Below are 17,912 nucleotides of genomic sequence, written 5' to 3'. Positions count from 1 at the left end.
GGGGCGAAGGGTAGCCAATAGGAATCGGAATCCGCGGGAGGGCGGGCGGTTCTAGCAAGCGGGGCGGACCCGAGCCTGCGGCTGAGGTACGGGGGCAAATAACGAACGCCAGAAGTGACACGGGCGGGCGGAGCGACGATGGCGGAGGGTCTCAGAGCTGCGTTGTTGCTGGCTGGCCCCTCCCGTTTTTTCTTCACCTTATAAGTCACGTCGGTTCGCTTTACCCCGCTTGCCGGGACCCCAAGCCGGGGCTGAGCGGGGCGGGGGGAAGGCTCGGAGGCGCCCGGGTGTGGGTGCTGTGAGTGAGGGGAAGGGACAGTGTTGGGTGGGGTGGAAGGGGACGCGGGGTGCCCGCCCGGCGCCCTGGGTCCCGAAGCCTGTCGGGGTGGTGTGACAGGCGCCGAGGGCCAGGGTTAGCTCATCCCCTGGTCTGCGGCCGGCTGCGTGCTCGTGAATACCGCCCCGAAGCGAGGGTGTGCTTCCCGCCCGTTGCCTTCAACGCCTCGTCGCCGTCGCGCCCAGACAGTGAGGCTCCCGAGATGGACCTGACAGGAAATGTCACTTCTAGTGACACGGAGAGGATTCCACATCTCAATCGGCCCAAACTCTCCAGAAAGCGCTTGCTGTGTTACATCTAACGAGTCTGCACTTCGTTCTAAACGTAGGGTACTGCTTGCCCCAGTGAAGATGCTGGATTAGGTGACTGATAGGTCAGATCCAGGATAACACCCTTGACCCTGGAAGACTGACCTTCTCAAGTTGGCAGAGGGAGCCACAGTACAGTTGTTTTTACCCTCATGGGACTCCTCTTGCCCTTAGCAACCTCTGCTTAATCTCAGAGCATAGTACTCCAGCCTAGGGGATTTCCCTCCGCTTTACCTAAATCAGACTCAGGGGTTGTCTCCCACAAACAAAGCCGCCACTCTATGGACATGGCATACAAAGTATTTGCAAAGGCACTTTGCATGTTGTAAACATCCCAGGACATGAGATGAGTTTCACTTTAAGTTTGAGGAGCTTTTACGGTCGATGCCCATGCAAATAATATTGACAGCGTAATCAAACGAACAGGTATTTCAGTAGTGAACAGCATACAGTTGCAAACCTCTTAAGCTTTCTTGCAAACAGAAATTTACTCTCACATTTGATCCCCCAGGAAACCATGCAATTGTAGCATAAAGTTTTAAAAGCAAAGTTTTTCCGTGAGAGTTAATTATCTAACTTGCCAGCACAGCAGTAGTCCCCTCGTTGTGTTGTCTCGACTCCTCATGCACATCAAGGGAAACATGAGGAAGGAGTACACTTTTTAACACTTGCAGAGGTCAAAATCCAAGAACGTGGCTACTCTCAACTATTTTTGTACAAATCCAGTGAAAAAAGCAAACATAATTTTATCTATCATTTGAGCAGTGAGGAGGGGAACATGAGGCAAATAGGAAAGAGGAGAAAAGACTGGCTAAGAGCAGAAGTGTCAGCCTTGCCTTCGCTGCCTACCTTCCCTCTCCCTGCAGGCAGTGAGAACGTGCTTTTCAGAGGAGAGAGTTACAAGTCAGTCTGGCGAAGAATCCCCAAAATGCTATATAAACAAGGGGTTAAACTGCCCCTGGTGTGGCCCCAGTTCTGGTGAGCAGGGCAGAAAGCTCTCAGCCCTCTGAACTCAGGTGGGAAGGAACAACTCCAAAAATGCAGATTTTATCGTTCACTGCTGACAGCGAAAACCCTGGGAGTGCTGAGAATTATGCTGACCCTGAATGCATATGCTTTGTTCTCGCTTTGTACTGATGTTATCCCTTGTGTTCTAGCATGAGGTGTACTTAAGCTCATCTTGCGGCCGGCTGCGTGCTCGTGAATCCCGCCCCGAAGCGAGGGTGTGCTTCCCGCCCGTTGCCTTCAACGCCTCGTCGCCGTCGCGCCCAGACAGTGAGGCTCCCGAGATGGACCTGACAGGAAATGTCACTTCTAGTGACACGGAGAGGATTCCACATCTCAATCGGCCCAAACTCTCCAGAAAGCGCTTGCTGTGTTACATCTAACGAGTCTGCACTTCGTTCTAAACGTAGGGTACTGCTTGCCCCAGTGAAGATGCTGGATTAGGTGACTGATAGGTCAGATCCAGGATAACACCCTTGACCCTGGAAGACTGACCTTCTCAAGTTGGCAGAGGGAGCCACAGTACAGTTGTTTTTACCCTCATGGGACTCCTCTTGCCCTTAGCAACCTCTGCTTAATCTCAGAGCATAGTACTCCAGCCTAGGGGATTTCCCTCCGCTTTACCTAAATCAGACTCAGGGGTTGTCTCCCACAAACAAAGCCGCCACTCTATGGACATGGCATACAAAGTATTTGCAAAGGCGCTTTGCATGTTGTAAACATCCCAGGACATGAGATGAGTTTCACTTTAAGTTTGAGGAGCTTTTACGGTCGATGCCCATGCAAATAATATTGACAGCGTAATCAAACGAACAGGTATTTCAGTAGTGAACAGCATACAGTTGCAAACCTCTTAAGCTTTCTTGCAAACAGAAATTGTTTACTCTCACATTTGATCCCCCAGGAAACCATGCAATTGTAGCATAAAGTTTTAAAAGCAAAGTTTTTCCGTGAGAGTTAATTATCTAACTTGCCAGCACAGCAGTAGTCCCCTCGTTGTGTTGTCTCGACTCCTCATGCACATCAAGGGAAACATGAGGAAGGAGTACACTTTTTAACACTTGCAGAGGTCAAAATCCAAGAACGTGGCTACTCTCAACTATTTTTGTACAAATCCAGTGAAAAAAGCAAACATAATTTTATCTATCATTTGAGCAGTGAGGAGGGGAACATGAGGCAAATAGGAAAGAGGAGAAAAGACTGGCTAAGAGCAGAAGTGTCAGCCTTGCCTTCGCTGCCTACCTTCCCTCTCCCTGCAGGCAGTGAGAACGTGCTTTTCAGAGGAGAGAGTTACAAGTCAGTCTGGCGAAGAATCCCCAAAATGCTATATAAACAAGGGGTTAAACTGCCCCTGGTGTGGCCCCAGTTCTGGTGAGCAGGGCAGAAAGCTCTCAGCCCTCTGAACTCAGGTGGGAAGGAACAACTCCAAAAATGCAGATTTTATCGTTCACTGCTGACAGCGAAAACCCTGGGAGTGCTGAGAATTATGCTGACCCTGAATGCATATGCTTTGTTCTCGCTTTGTACTGATGTTATCCCTTGTGTTCTAGCATGAGGTGTACTTAAGCTCATCTTTCATTTGCTTGAAGGGAAGCTGTTCGAATGGCCTCAGAAGGGCAAAGTGAGGATACAGAGCATCCATCTGAGCCTCCTGCAGCTCCTGTTCAGAGTAACAGAACATTTCAATGGGGAGCCATACTTGCTGCAGTGAAAGATCAGCTTCCATCTCTGGACTCTGACACCTCCACAGTAAGCACTGGAACCTGCCTTTCTTTCTCACTGTGTTTTAGAAAAATCTCTCAAAAGCAAGAGAAGGTCACCTTAGCCATGCATTTCTGAGTAGCGACTATGATATCCTGACTATTGCAACACTGTGCATTAATCCACAGCCTTCTGGATTATCTCTAATTTTCAGAGTGTAATTGCTATCTCCTCTTACTGTATTCTTTGGAACCTGAAGATGGGACTGATTTTTCCAGGTGACAGTATTCCTAGGTTGGGAAGGGGAGAGTAGTGGGCATCTTGCCAGAATAAGCCCGCATTTATTCTTAGCTTTTTCAGTCAAAAATACTGTATGAAAGAAGACAACTGCTGATTTAAAATGAAATGATAAGGTTTTATGCTTGAGGGTATTATGCTATTCAATCCAATCATGTGCTTGCCAGACAGTAGGCCTGTTAGTATGTTTTTCTAGGTATAAGATTCATATTCCTGAAGGCTTTGTGGTCCACTGCAAAAAGCATTTGGCAGATATTTCAATCCTGGATTCTGCTTTTTTCCCTGCTCCTAATTCTCCGCAAGCCACGCTGCCTTTTTGTGCTTCAATTCTACTGGCAAAGCAGCATAATGCCACTAACCTTTTAATATAAAGCATAAGACTGATAGATATTGTGCAGTATTCTTCACCATTATGTGTATTTTACATGTTAGCATTTGGGACAGGCTGCTTCTTGGCTGCTGAAGATCTCTGTTCACAGGACAGCAACAATCTGGTGGAAATAATACAAGTGCCTGCCTCTCTAGTCCAAGATGCTAGCTCTGGCATTGGCTTTTCCAAGGTGATAATGTGTCTCCAGGCTCAATTGTTAGTGGCCTTTTGTCCAAATCAGAATATTTCATTAATTTTCAAACGTATAAACTTGAAAAAAAAATTTTGAATGCTTAAAGGATAACTTTTATTCTAATTTAGTGTGTCCCTTAATGATCCAAAGGGAGTCTTGTGAACAGTGAAGGAGCCAGAAAGGCCTCCATGGGGTATTTATTACTAATCATCAGAAGCAGTGGGATCTAGCAGATAAAGTGTTGATACAGATTCCATGACTTGTTTCTGCACCCGGCTCTATCACTAACATCTTGGACAGGTTATGTCGCCTCACTGTTTCTCAGTTCCCCTCTACCTACATTCTGTTTCAGTTACTTAAAACAACCATTGTGTTTTCATATGTGTCTGTATAGTATAGATTAAGGCCCAGCACTCACGAGTTATTTTTAGGCATTCTTGTTGTACAAGCATACAATAAGGTTAAGACAGAGCGATAGCGCTGTACTTTGGTGCCGAATACCATTCTATACATGACAATGGACGTTTTTTTTACTTACAAACAATCTCCAAATTCTTTTGGCACTTACATGCTACCCTTAATTTGCATTCAAAAGATCTGGTTGTATAATCCCTCTCCTGCTTAATGTGAAACAGTAGCCTGCTGAGCCTGCAGTTTCAGTGCCACACCTTTGTCCCAGTGGTTTCCACTTGTGTGAAAATACATTTATGCATTTGAGTTCTGTACCCTCAGTGGGCTGTGCTCCTGCATTCGAAAAGGGCACTGACAAATGTGTTTTGTGCCCTGAAGTACTTTCATTACCAGGATACGCAATTTATTAAGAGGAAAGAAGTTCCGTTGCAGTTTGCTTCATGTTAAGAAAAACTAATTACACCAGTCAGAGAAAATTTTCTGAAGTGTGAGTTACTGAAAGTGTACACTTGCAAAACAAAGGGCCAAGCAGGAAGTGTGCATCCTGACTGCTGAGGAGGTGCTTAATCTCACTTTGGTGTCTACGCATAAGGATTCAACTCAAATGCGTATCTTAGGTTCAGAAAATAGATTTTCAATGCTATTTAAACTCTGTCCAAACCAAATCTAGATACTGCTTTGCATTCTGAATAGTGAATGTCAGCGTCCTGATGACACTAATAAGCCATCATGGCCCTGCCCAGCCTCAGCTGTGGCTCCCACCCACATGCCCTGCAGCTCTATTTAAGCTCAGCTCTGGGTCTTCAGTCTTTGTCTGAGCTACATCTGAGGAGTGCTAGTTTCTAGCTACAGTCCTGCTTGCTCCAGGATTTTGCCTGTGAATTCACTTTCAGGCTCGATCTCTGACCTGCCTCATCACTGCAATACTGCCTTATGATCTGGGTTCCTCACCCAACCTGGTCACTGCCTCTGGGCTGTCCTGCTTGCTCCTCTTGGGTACTGTGGGATGGGGCTTTGGCTGGTGAGGCCCTTGCCTTTCTTTTTACGTGTTTCCCCTCCCAACTCCCCTTCCCCTAGGCAGCGGCCCTGCTCTTGCTATTCTGTGCTGGTGAATGAAGTAGTACAAAGAATCACTTGGGAGTTAGAGAACTTGCCTGCCCTTGTCATCGCTTTGCTCAGAGGGATGTTAGTCATCAAGCTCTGTGGTAATGCAGTGTTTTAGATGGGTCTTACAACTGCCACTTGCTCTAGTGTTAGGCCACTGTAAGACGGCCTAGGTTGCTGAGTGTTGGGCTATCAGGCTGTCTGATGTGATGATGTGACTGCAGAGAAAATTCTTGTCTCTGAACTTCAGTCAAGTGGTGACAACATAGGATTTGTCACTGCAAAAGAGATATCTAGGTGAGTATTGCAGTCTCTCATTTAATTTATTTTTTTTTTTCCTTCCTTTATTTGCAGTCAGATTGTGAGAGTGATGGGGAGCTTTTCATCTTCCAGCGGGAACAGCCAAACTTGATTCCTGATCTGTCAGAAGAACTGATGGAGTTTTCCCTGGAAGACTCAAACATGCAGGTTGTTGACTGTTGTGTGCAGGCTGTACTACTGTAACCCCGCTCTTCTGGTTGTCTCCAGTGTGGGTAGCTGCTGTTATTTGACTGAATTGTGTGACGGAAGCGTGTACTCCCCAGTACTTTCTCCCACTAGAGACTAGATCTTGCTTTCTCTTTATACAGTGAGCCTTTAAAGTTTTCTCTGTTCTTGAGGTTTTAGAGCTTTTTTTGCCCCATCTCCTTGCAGTTTTTATTATTGTCCTTTTGCTGTTTTTTTTTTTTTTCTGTGCACTAACAATCACACTGTGCAATGACTCCTAAATTTTTCAGGTTTGGAATAGTTTGAGCCACCATTTTAGATATATGTAGAAAATGGAGAATTAGTTAGGAGAGTGGGTCCTAAGTAAGGAGGATGAGTATAAATTTCATCCCATCAACACCTTTTCTGAGGTAAAATGATTACATTGTGTCAGCAGCGATGAAGACTAGCCATCATAGGAAGCTGGTGGGGAAGCTGGCTGACCCTGGTGTTTCGTCATGGGAAAACTAACTTTATACTGTACTGCTTTTCCATTTGTTTATCTTGCTGTAAGAAATGTCATATGATGAGCAGATGTAACGGAAATTAATTTCAAGGATGTTTGATACTTCCTGAAGTTGGACTTGGAAAGTAAACAGTCTTACTGTTTTCCATGATGGATATGGTGTGTGCTGTTACCAGATGGTGTCTGAGTTGGAGCTGCTATCTGCCAATCACTTTGTTTGGCTTTACTGTCAGCTTCTAAAGTTTAAGGAGATGTGACTTTCTGCAAGTGTGTATTTTCTCTACCTGTAGGAAACCCAGGAAACAGAAAGACACCCATTGGCGATCTGGAATGAAGATCTGGAAAGTTTTGACATTCAGAAAAAAACAGATGGTGCCCAAGTTGTTGCAAAAGAAGACATACAAATGACTGAAGATGAGACTCCTAATCTTGCCAGCCATACTGTAGACATTCCAAGTCAAAAGGAAGCTGTTCTTGAAGAGTCTCTTGCAGATTCCACAGATCCCCTCAAAGACGAAGAACTGGACAGGAAGCAGGCCAGAGAAAGAGGGAACTCTTGGCTTAATACAGCATTGTCTGTGGAAGAGTTGGACAGTCAAAAAGAGAGAAGGAAGCTGATAGAGACAAAGATACTCTCCAAAATAATTCTGGAGCTGTCACCAGGCCACCCAGAGCTTGATGTCAAGCCTCCCTCTTGTGGCATTAGCAACAGTCTAGAAAGAATTGCTGAGGAAGAAACCTCCTCGGATGAGTGTCTTCAAGAACGAACCCTTTTCTCATTGCAGGTAAGTGGCCCAAATAAATGGGTTTGGTGAGTGCTGCTTGTGGGGTAGAGGGCACAGTGCATTGCTCGCAGAATTCCTAAAATAAAGAACTGAAATGCCAAATTGTGCACAGGCCCACAGCTGCCTTTGCTTTCATCATTGTCCTGAATTTGAGGTTTGTTGGGTCATGTGCTATCCCAGCTGCCAACAAACTATCTTTGTCTCATAGAGCTGTCATTAAAAGCCCATAATGGTAGCAAAAGCCATGGGTCAGCAGCATGGTTCATGGTTTCATTCAGGAAAGCCAACCACAGCATCTGCACCCAGGAAGGCGGGGAACTCATCTGGTCCCAGGCAGACTTTGCATTAAACCAGTGAGCTTTCCGGCCTTCCAGCATCTTGGCTGTTCTGTAGTGCTGTGGAAATGCTGGAGGTGGGGAGAGAAGGTGGGTAGGGTTGTGCCTTAAATCTCGAATCTCTTCCACCTGAGGCAGGTGCTTAGGTCTGTGGGATGCCCCTCTCCCAGCACAGAGAGGCCTTTCTCATCAGTACCGTAGTTACAGATCTCTACTTCCTGTATTGATTTTCAAGGTTGTTAGGACTTAAATCAGCACAGAACGTGAGCCTGATACCTCTGTTCAAAGCCTTCTGTAGAGTCAGGTTACAGATGTTTCCTTTCCCCTTTCATCTACACTCACAAAACTTTTTGGTGTTAGAGTGGTTCTAGTGGAGGCAAAGAATGCAGGTGCTTGCTGTTTTTTTTTTTTTTTTAAATTGTGCTGCATCATTTAATCATGCCATCATTGGAGGGGATCTTTTTCAAGTGGTTCTAGGTTTAATTCCCATCTCACTTCAGTCAGTTGCTCTATTAATTCAGGAGGCATGACTTTCCTTTTGGAACATGTTTGATATCACTGACTTCAGCAAACTAAGTCTGATGCTTCGGCTATGTGTGAAGATGTATTGCTCTGGACAGAGTGAGAATCTTCCCTGAAATGGGAGGGGCAGACAACAGAGGTTTTTACAAGGCAAAACTGTGTTTTGGGGGCTGCTTCTGGTTTTCTAAAGCTCTTGAGTGGCCATATGAAATGCATGTTAATTGTAGTTGTGATATAATTGTCATTATTGACAGTCACCTTCCCTTTTTTAAAAAAAAAAAAATCATGAGTACTTCTAAGTTCTGGTGATGGTATTTCAGATGGATGTAGATATTTTAATTAAAACTTTAATTTCAAATAATATTCAGAGGGGAAAGTAATCAGTGTTTTAAATGTGTGTGAACTTTTGTCATTGCGGAGTGGTTCTCGCACCTAAGTTAGTGTGCCGTGTGAGCATACCCTCAGCCAGTGTATGTGTGATTCACAGCAACAAAATTGATGATCCTACCTTCAGGGTGGGATAAACGGCTGTGAGATTGCAGCTGATGCTGACTGTGCCTAGAGGAATGGGAATGTCCCCTTGTTGGAGGGGAAGGAAAAGACCTTGGGCCTCATCTCAAAGAACTGAAAAGCCAAAAGTCCCTCACATTTTAGTGGCAGTAAGAAGTTCTTGGCATTATTCAGGATCAGAATATGTATGCTTGGTCTTGTATCAGGCCATCTTTTAATCTGTTTTACAAGCTACAGAAAACAACTGGAGATAGTATCAAAAGGATTCATGATTCTCAGAGAAAAAGCCTCAGCAGCAGTAGGTGAAGCAGCTGGATAGATGTACTGTCCAAAAAGACTTAGTAAATGTATTCCTTGCATTACAGCACTTCTGGAACTGCTTAAAGCAAGCTGGCAGTGTAGTTAGGGGCATCATCTTTTGGAAGCAGTGAAAGGGTGAAGAAAGGTACTTGAAGGGACGGGCAGAGGACACTAAAATACATGGGGATCTCATACTGTTAGTGGGTCTGAGGGATAAAGTATTTGCTGTTGGAAAGACTCTACCATGTGAAGGACACAACATGAGTTAGGTCCCAGCTTATGGAGAGAAGGGTCAGGTGGATATTTAGGTTAGGCTTATATTTCTCCTATAAGGAACTGTCAGTTCAGTCCATTCTAGAAACATCTTCTAGACTTTGCATTTTAAGTGGGGAAGGAGAAGGTACTCTACCTTTATTCTATTTGAATGAACATCGCTTAATCCTTCACTAGTTTCTCTTAGTAATTATACTGGCCTTCCCTGTGCTAGATATGCAGAGCCTTGGCAATGGCATGAGGCAAACAGTGTTCAAACAGTAAATATCCTTTTGTTAGTCATGCCAATTGTTGAGGCTCATGCTGAAGAAACCATGTCCAGAGTGACACTCTGCTTCATCTACTGGCAAGTGACAGTGGTGTAGTTCTGGGGAAAAGTACGGGGAACTTCCATGCCATTTGTTTGTTTATATGTGCCAGAAGTATCTCATGGAGTTACTACAAAGAATGTGAGTCAAAGGTACTTTTATGTTGTAGCAGTCTCTTGGAAGTGAATTTTCCCTCACAGTTCAACTGTCTTTTTTTTCAGAATATTGACAAATGGGATCTAGACAAGATTCTTGAGGAGCTGGAGCAGCAGAAAGATAACACTCATGCAGAAGTTGCTTTCTCCTCAGCAGATTATGGTAACACTGCTAAATTAGTACCAGCTTTGCTGCAAGTGTATAAAAATAAATAAAACTCAGGTTCTTGGGCTTAAGTCATTCCCTGCAGCATCATCTGGAATGTTGAAATTGCAGTGTGTTTTTTTTTTTAATGCTTCTGTAAAACATACTTTTAATTAAGTAGCTTCCTTCAAGATTTAATCTAGCTTTGTAGCTCGAAACCAGTGCTTTGTGGCCTGTTGTGGCCTAAGAGTGAATCAGACAAGAGGGATGAAGGTTTGAAGTCCAGATGACGCTAGTATCTTTCTCCTTCCCTTTCTGACAGACTGTAGAGAAAGGGACAATGTGAAGATGGGGAAAGGGAATATTGGGTGATCCCATGGCAGAAGACCACGACTGGTGATTCTTTTTGTTGCTCTTCCGTAGAGACCTTCAGGGGTAGGTCTGAAAATCAGCTCATGGAAAAGCTAGAAGAGCTGTGTGCCAGGCAGTCCAGGACAATGTCTCCACACTGCAAGTGGCCATCAGCCAAGCTCCTCTCCTTTCAAGAACAGCAAGAGAATAAGAAGTAGGTCCTTTTCTGTCATACACTAAGTAGTTATGACTGCCAGTAGGGGTACCTGGAAACTCGTGGTGTTCTATAGGTGCTTTTCTCTGTAGGCTCTGAGAAAGCTGATCGTGTAGTTGGGGTATGCTACAGGGATATTGAAGGGAACAATTAAGACTCAGTCATTTGTGTACATTTGATGACAAGCGGCCAGTATCCCGCCACGTTAGCATTCCCTGTCAACCACCACCTTTGCCTGGACCTTACCAGACAACTGGGACACATGGGAAAGGCAGGAAAATAAGGCTAAGCAAATTATCATGGCCATGGGGTCTTTGTCATCTAGGGTACTGGTTTCTCTCACTGGTATCACAATTTAGCTGAAGTGTACAGGATGATTTTTTTATTTGGTAGGTATCAGTGGAGATACCAGTGCATCTTGGAGAGTTCTGTGGAGGAAGTGGATTTCCAGACTGTTCAGAGGGAATAACATCAGTGGTGGCAGCACAGAGGAAACAATAGTGAAACAAGCCTGTAAAGGGGAGGGTGCAATGAGGATACTCTTCCAGAGCAGGGAGAGCCACGAAGATGATTTACACTTTGTATGCTCTCAAGGATAAAATAGAATTGCCAAAAGAGGCAGAGAGGAAAAAGGGACCTGTTTTCACTGGGCTCTTAAAACTTGTAAGCTCTTTGGTACCATAACTGCCTACCTTTGTTCTACAGAATGATTTGACATTGTCAGTTTTTAAGAACTAAATATCCCTTATTATGCTGCCTGTGGTCTGTATTCCTCTGGGGAAGCTGAATCTTTGAGTTCAGCTTTGTAAGGTGGTGGATAGTAGGCGGAAGCAGAGTTTGAATCTGTACAGTAGCCAAGCACAAAGCTCCTTTCACAATCCAATTTTAATCATAATCCACACCCTGCAGGACTTCTTGGCTGGATAAGGCAGAGGACATGCTGAAACAGTGTTTTCTATACTTAGGGATGTTGCCTTCTTATCGTCTTCACGAAGTTCTCTAAGGATGGACGTGATGAGATTACAGTGCCTGCCAGAGCCTGCAACTGTGTGCTTAGATTTAAGAGATGCTAAACCGCAGAAGTCAGTAACATCCCCCGAGGAGAAACAAAGGTAAATTCTGGCTTTATTGTTAGTGAGACATAAGTAACAAAGTAGGGAATTGAAACCTTCTCTCTACATCTCTTACTTGTGAAATATAACTTTAAAAATGTTGTCTTCTTCCATACCTTTGTTGACCTTAGTAGGAAGGCAATAGCCCCTATCTGAGCACAGACGTATTCTCCGGAGAGAATAACTTATCTTGGAACAAGTAAACGTGTGGGGATGCAGGCAGCACAAGAAAGGACATGCATATAATCCAGGGAAATAACATTTAGCAAGTTGCCATCTATAAAGGAGTGGGCAGTGACTGCAAAGCAATGCTTGCAGCTGTCTGAGTTGGGCTAGCGTTCTGACAGCACTGTGTACAAAATGGACATCCTTGACTACATTCCTGGCGAGAAACCGTAGGTGCTGATTTCTGTTTCCTGCGTGATAAGAGGGCCTTATATAGTCAGTTATGGGAAGCCAAATTCTTAATCTGCAACAGATCCTGGCAAACACTTCCTTTCCCTGAGAAGCAAATGATGTCCGAGGTAGCTGTTTGCTCCCTTCTCAGGATGTGTAGTTGCTGCAGCTAGAGGTTGAAGAAAACCATCACCAGAAGAAGCCTTGTAGTTAATAAACCGCTAACACATCTTAATGTAGTTGCTTGAATTTTTTTTTGCTATAGTGTGAAGAACTGTCTATAACAGCTGGAAGTATCTCTCCCTTTTCATAATGGCTCTAAATTTGCATCCTGTAAATGGCAAAAAGCCAACACCCAGTTGGAACAGAGTTACTAATACAGTCTGATTTGTTTCACAGTACAAGCGACAGCTCCACTGAAGAAGAGATGACGACAATTAAGGACCAAGCAGAAAGGAGAATGTAAGATTCTTTACCAGGACCCTAGTTCAAATAATACGATGTTCATGTTTTCTGAAACTAAAATAGCTGTCCTAACAGTAACTAGTGTGAGATCTTGCATACTGAAATATCTCCATTCCTGGTCTTCACAGCAAAAAAACCCCAGTAATGAAAGTGCTTCAGTCTGGCCCCAGGAGATCACTTTGTTGTATGATGAAGATACCAAAGCTAGAAAATAGCTGTTGATCCTTGAGGCAGAATAGCACCTCGCCCCTGTACAGCTGTGCGGAAACAGCTCCAAAGACAAATGGAGCAGACCTGGGTGGCTGGGAAAGCTGACTCTACATGGCTGAGTGACGCGAGAACTGTTTTTTAAATGACTCAGAAACAAACTTTGAAAATGTTGTAGGGAGTTGACTCAGACAAGCCTTTATGTTTAGAAATAATAAAATAGGCTAGAATGGATGTCAATGTAAAGAGAATATTGAATACATTGTGTGGGCAGGGATGCTCTCAATTCTCCTTAATTGGGGGGGAGGAGAAGAGGAAGAGGGGAAAGGGGAGAGAGTGCGGTGGATGGAATCCTAAGCTGTAAAGTCTTCAGTATGCACAGATGCCAGCCTTTTCCTGTTGCTAAACTCGGGGCTTGATTCACACCCATAATCTGTTAGACATTTGTTTAATGTGAAGCAGATATGTCAAGCTTTAAACATCTTATTGCATTTACGCTCTGGATTACATTTGGAAGTCCGATGCAAGTTCACGTCACAGCGGTGCAGAGGACAAGCAGAACATTTGTATTGTTGTGCCAATTACTCTTTTTGTTTGTTTGTTTTAATGGTTTGAAAGAATAAATGATTCGACAAGGAACAGAACCTCAACACTTTTTATAATTTAGAACATCTAATCTAAAAGCAGCGTATAGCAGGGACAAGATGATGCTTGGGGGAACTATCGCTGGCACTGATGCAAATGCAGAACTTGCATCAGCGTAAATCTGGAGTGATGGAGAGCAGAGCTTAGCTGATTGGATTTTGATTCGGTTTAATGTTGCTAAAGAACATAAACAAACAAATTAAATGCCTGACAAATGTTATTCAGTTCTGTTTCTAAATAAGAAAGTCTTATGGCCTCAGCAGGGCAAGATTCTGATTTCACTTACGAGGGGTCAGTGCCAATTTCCCTCTTATCTGGATGGAATTATTAAACAGAGCTACGTAATCTGTAGTACAATATACTTACATATTGGGGCCTTGGAGGGTTAGTAGTCTTCATCTTCAGGCACTTAGCCTAGAAAATATGTTGTTGGTTTATCACTGGAGTGCTCAGGTAGTCAGTGCCATCTCTAGTACTGTACCATAAGGCTGCTCTCCAATATATATCCCACTCCTAAAATTACCACTACTTAAGCATACTCCTATAGCAAATTGCCAGTAAGATCAGCTTCATGTTATGTCACTGCAGTGTTCAATGTGTTGCCTGTGTGCTGGTGCTGTTATCGCCAATAGCTGCTATTTGTGTAGATGCCCAGTCCTTGTTTTGAGCTGTCACTCATATGAGAAGTTCCTCAGAATTTGAATTTATTCATATAGCGCTCTATCTTGATTTAATCAGGTTTTATATTTTCTTTGCAGGAGGAATTGCTCAGGAAAAAGCCGGCTACTGCAACAACTCCATACAGCCCGAAAAGAAGCCTCAGAGCGTCATGAAGTGTCTACCCCAGCTGAAAAACTTGAAGGCATAAAACAGGATCCAGAAAGTCTGGAAGAGATAGGTTCCTCTGAAATAAGTCAAACCCCCTATTTTAAAGTGAGGCAAGAGACAAATCAGGTGATTCCCAGGAAACTGATGAGATTGAAACCAGAGAAAAAAAATACCCCCTTGTCAAGCTGTGGGAGCAATGGAGCTGACATAGAAAAAGAAAACATAATGGAAGTTGAGAAGGTTCAACGTTCAGGAAATGTTCCCGACTCTCCTCTAACTGCCACTGAATTGCCAAGGTATCACACAAAAAAAATGAATATAGTATCGATTGAGGAAATAGCAGAGTTATTTGGGCCTCTACCTCCTTGGGCTTAGTTTAATGTAATGTATTCTGCGTAAGGTCTAATTTTAAAGTGAAATCAGGTGGTTGCCTTATGTACCTGTCCAGCTATTTGGGAGAGCTCCATTATGCTGACTTTTCAAAGGTTACATTCTGCCTGCTATTTTCAGAGTGAAATTTAACATTTTGACTTTGATACGTGAGCCCTTGAAAGAATTAGAATCTGCTTGCTCTAGAGACTCTTACTTTTTCAGTGTTAAACAGTTGCCTACCCAGCCACTCAGACACTTCAGCTACCGTGTATACTTGGTTTAAATGGCAGATGGTTGGTTGCAGGTTTTTTTTCTCTATGGGATTCCTGACATTAAAGCTCATTGCTTCCATCGGTTCTGTAAAACTCCATTTTGCCTACCTGTTAGCCTGCAACATAGATGGCAGACCATGGCTTGGCAAGAATCTGGGTTATTTATTGTTGCTGAGTAATAGCTCACAATGATTTTAAGGAATTTCAGTTTTCTTTCTTGCTATTCTATTTATTTCTGGGGCACCTGACGCTTGAAGAATTCAGGAGAAATTGAACTTAATATTTGGCATGGAAATGGCAGATGAAATCTTTCTGCCGGTATCAAAATATAGAAAGATGGAAGGCCTTGGTGCAGGGGGTGTCACTGTATTATCGCAGATAGGAAAGGAAATGGAGTTAGACTGAGAATTGTGGTGTGGAGATGGGGAGTGAAACATCACAAACACGCCTCTGCTTAATGGAGTTCTGGTCTCCAAATAGATTGTCACCACTTATCAGAGGCTTGAGGTCTGCTCCTTTCCTTTGGTTTTTTTGAGAGATGATTTCATCCAATGACAACTTCTTGTGTCCCCCCACAAACACCGTAAGCGCTTTCTAAATCTATTTTAGCCTTTCGTGTCATGATTCACCCTCAAGTGTGTGGTATAAATACAAGAAAAAAGAAATGCAAACAGATGAACAAGGGTGCTTTTTCTCCCAAGTGAAAAGCTGAAGCAAAGCAGAATCTGTATATTTTTCAGGACAGAAGAAAGTAAGAGAGATCTATCCCAAAAGGAAGAACAGATGAAAGAGAGACAGAGGAGACACAGATTCCAGGAGCAGCTGGAGCGATTGCAGCCTCAGCAGTCAGTTACTGGAAAGCAGCCCATGGCAGAGAAAACCCCCGTTTTGTTCCACATGGTTAGTAGTTCAGTGTAGGACTGTCCCTTTCAGAATGGCTTCCTGGCCAAATGCAAATGTGAACCTAGAAGCAAAAAGTCGGTGCATTATTTAAAACCCATTTGTTATGGAGCACCATTACCTGGTGAGGTGAGCAGGCCTACAGCTCTTATCTCATGCTAATAATATTTTTCTGACCTTTCCTGTATGGGGCGTGCTCCCCTCACAGCTGCCCACCATGCTTGACCTGTTGGGGTATGGCAGGAGTCCAGGCTTGCTGAAGTCAGTGGGCTCAGTGTCATCTACTTCACAGGAGCAAGACTGTCAAACATGATTTTTCATAACTTTTTAGAAAAACTGAAATATTTTTACTGTCGTATTTCTAAAGCAAAGCCTGTGCTGAGACCTGTCTGGTTGTCTGCCCCTAGCAGCTTTATATTTCAGTTTTGTGGGTAGGTTTTGAGGATTGTGGCTTTAGTAATAGGTTTTGCTTTTGGCTGATGTTCTGATTAAGGGAGTATGAAATTACCCTGATTTTTCCCAGAGCCTAAAATACGACTCGGAGGACAGGGCTGTATTTCCTAGTGAGATTTGTATATGTAATCCTAATTCATCCTTTTACTGATATCACTGAACACAAGGCAAGCTGAGAAGATAAAGAGGAGATGAGAAACTCCAGAATTTGTCCAGGGGTCCACTGCTGTGATTTATTTGCGCCAGTAGCAATACCAAAACTCTGGTCAGTACAAAAGTTGAAAGACCTTACAGCCCTAGCTTGGGGGATGGACCATTCAGATTTGTTTGTTTATTTCTGCAAATTGAAAGCTCTTTTTTTTTTTTTTTTTTAATACTGGATTAATTGCTGGTGAGAAGTACAGGACTAACAAGCTGACGGCTGAATTCGCCTCTTGTCAGCCTGCTCTGCCAAGGACAGTGCCCTGCAGAGCTCTGTTTTGAAGGTTGCAAAGGTTGTCATTCCAGTATTCAGACCTGCTCCTTTCTTGGTCTGCTGGGAGGTACCACCAAATTCCAGTTAGCCATTATTAAGGTGCAGGCGCTTTCTTGCTTGTCAGAAATATACTTGAGCCTTGCTAACTCATTCCTGCCAATGCACCCACTGATTGCTGAATTGTTCTCTGTCTTGGTCATTTCCCATATTTGCTGTGCTGAAGCCAATAAAAGGAAGATAACGACTTGGTAATGTGGTTTCTCTCAAGTATGGCTCAGGATGTATCTATCTATACAGCTCAGGGTATACAGTCTTGCTATAACTGAATCCCAGTGTAAATATGCCCGTAATAACTTTAATGATATTACTGCCAGCTAGTCATGGCAGTGCAGACATTGGCATAAGCCAACCAGCCCAGGATTTCCTCAGCTTCTGATGCTAACTGGTACCTAAACAAACTGCCAGCCTGCTTGAGGGAAACCTGCCTGAACTTACAAGGCACTGTTGAAAGAAACAAAATCAGCCCAACCTGTAATAACTGTTCCGCAGGCAACTTTGCTCTTAGTTCTTCTTCAGAAATATTCATTATTAAAATTAAGACTGAAAAAATGTATCGACATCATCTATCAAATACAACAGTCATTTATAAGACTACTTGAAATTCATCTTGACAGCAGCATTTTTTCTTTGAATTAGAAGAGGTTTTTCTTTTCCTTTTTTCCTTTGCTGCACATCGGAAGACAGAAAAAACTTGAATGTTTTGACATTTAGAACTAAAGAAGCTGTAATTTGGCAGCTGTGTCTCTCAGTGAAAATATCTAATACCTATATATAAACACCTATATTCAAAGAACAAGCCACAGTGTTTGACAGAGTAGCACACTTTCAAATTTGTTTTTTAAGCCCTTTGTTTTGGCAGTGATAGATGTTCAGATCTGGAACACTTGTCATAGTTTCCAGAATTCCTCTGACCATTTAAAATGTACATAAATAATTGAATTGAATAATAATCAGAGGGAAAGTTTAGAAACTCTGCAATTACTGTAACTGAGGTGCTGGGAAAGAAACACAGAGAAAATTTTAAAAGCTGCATTAGGGATACATTTGAGCTCTTGTCTAAATCTAAAAGCGGTGAAATCAGATTTAATGCTGCTGTCTTTTTTTTTTTTTTT

General features: G+C 43.3%; 1 protein-coding gene across 1 annotated transcript in view; it reads left to right on the top strand.

Annotated features, from left to right (window-relative positions):
* The first annotated feature begins 133 nt into the window (after window positions 1-133).
* The window catches only part of CUNH16orf71 (chromosome unknown C16orf71 homolog), an 89,000-nt gene continuing 71,221 nt past the window's right edge, over window positions 134-17,912 (top strand). The window contains exons 1-10 of the mRNA XM_035889683.1: window positions 134-209; window positions 3,240-3,399; window positions 6,081-6,194; window positions 7,008-7,502; window positions 9,972-10,068; window positions 10,474-10,615; window positions 11,581-11,727; window positions 12,523-12,585; window positions 14,199-14,564; window positions 15,653-15,812. Coding sequence (XP_035745576.1) covers window positions 3,253-3,399; window positions 6,081-6,194; window positions 7,008-7,502; window positions 9,972-10,068; window positions 10,474-10,615; window positions 11,581-11,727; window positions 12,523-12,585; window positions 14,199-14,564; window positions 15,653-15,812 — 1,731 coding nt within the window. The 5' untranslated portion in view covers window positions 134-209; window positions 3,240-3,252. The remainder of the gene's footprint in view (window positions 210-3,239; window positions 3,400-6,080; window positions 6,195-7,007; window positions 7,503-9,971; window positions 10,069-10,473; window positions 10,616-11,580; window positions 11,728-12,522; window positions 12,586-14,198; window positions 14,565-15,652; window positions 15,813-17,912) is intronic.

The sequence above is a fragment of the Egretta garzetta genome, unplaced genomic scaffold, assembly GCF_000687185.1.
Source record: "Egretta garzetta isolate BGI_Z169 unplaced genomic scaffold, ASM68718v1 scaffold372, whole genome shotgun sequence".
Classification (NCBI taxonomy): domain Eukaryota; kingdom Metazoa; phylum Chordata; class Aves; order Pelecaniformes; family Ardeidae; genus Egretta; species Egretta garzetta.
This window is presented reverse-complemented; position numbering and strand designations above follow the sequence as displayed.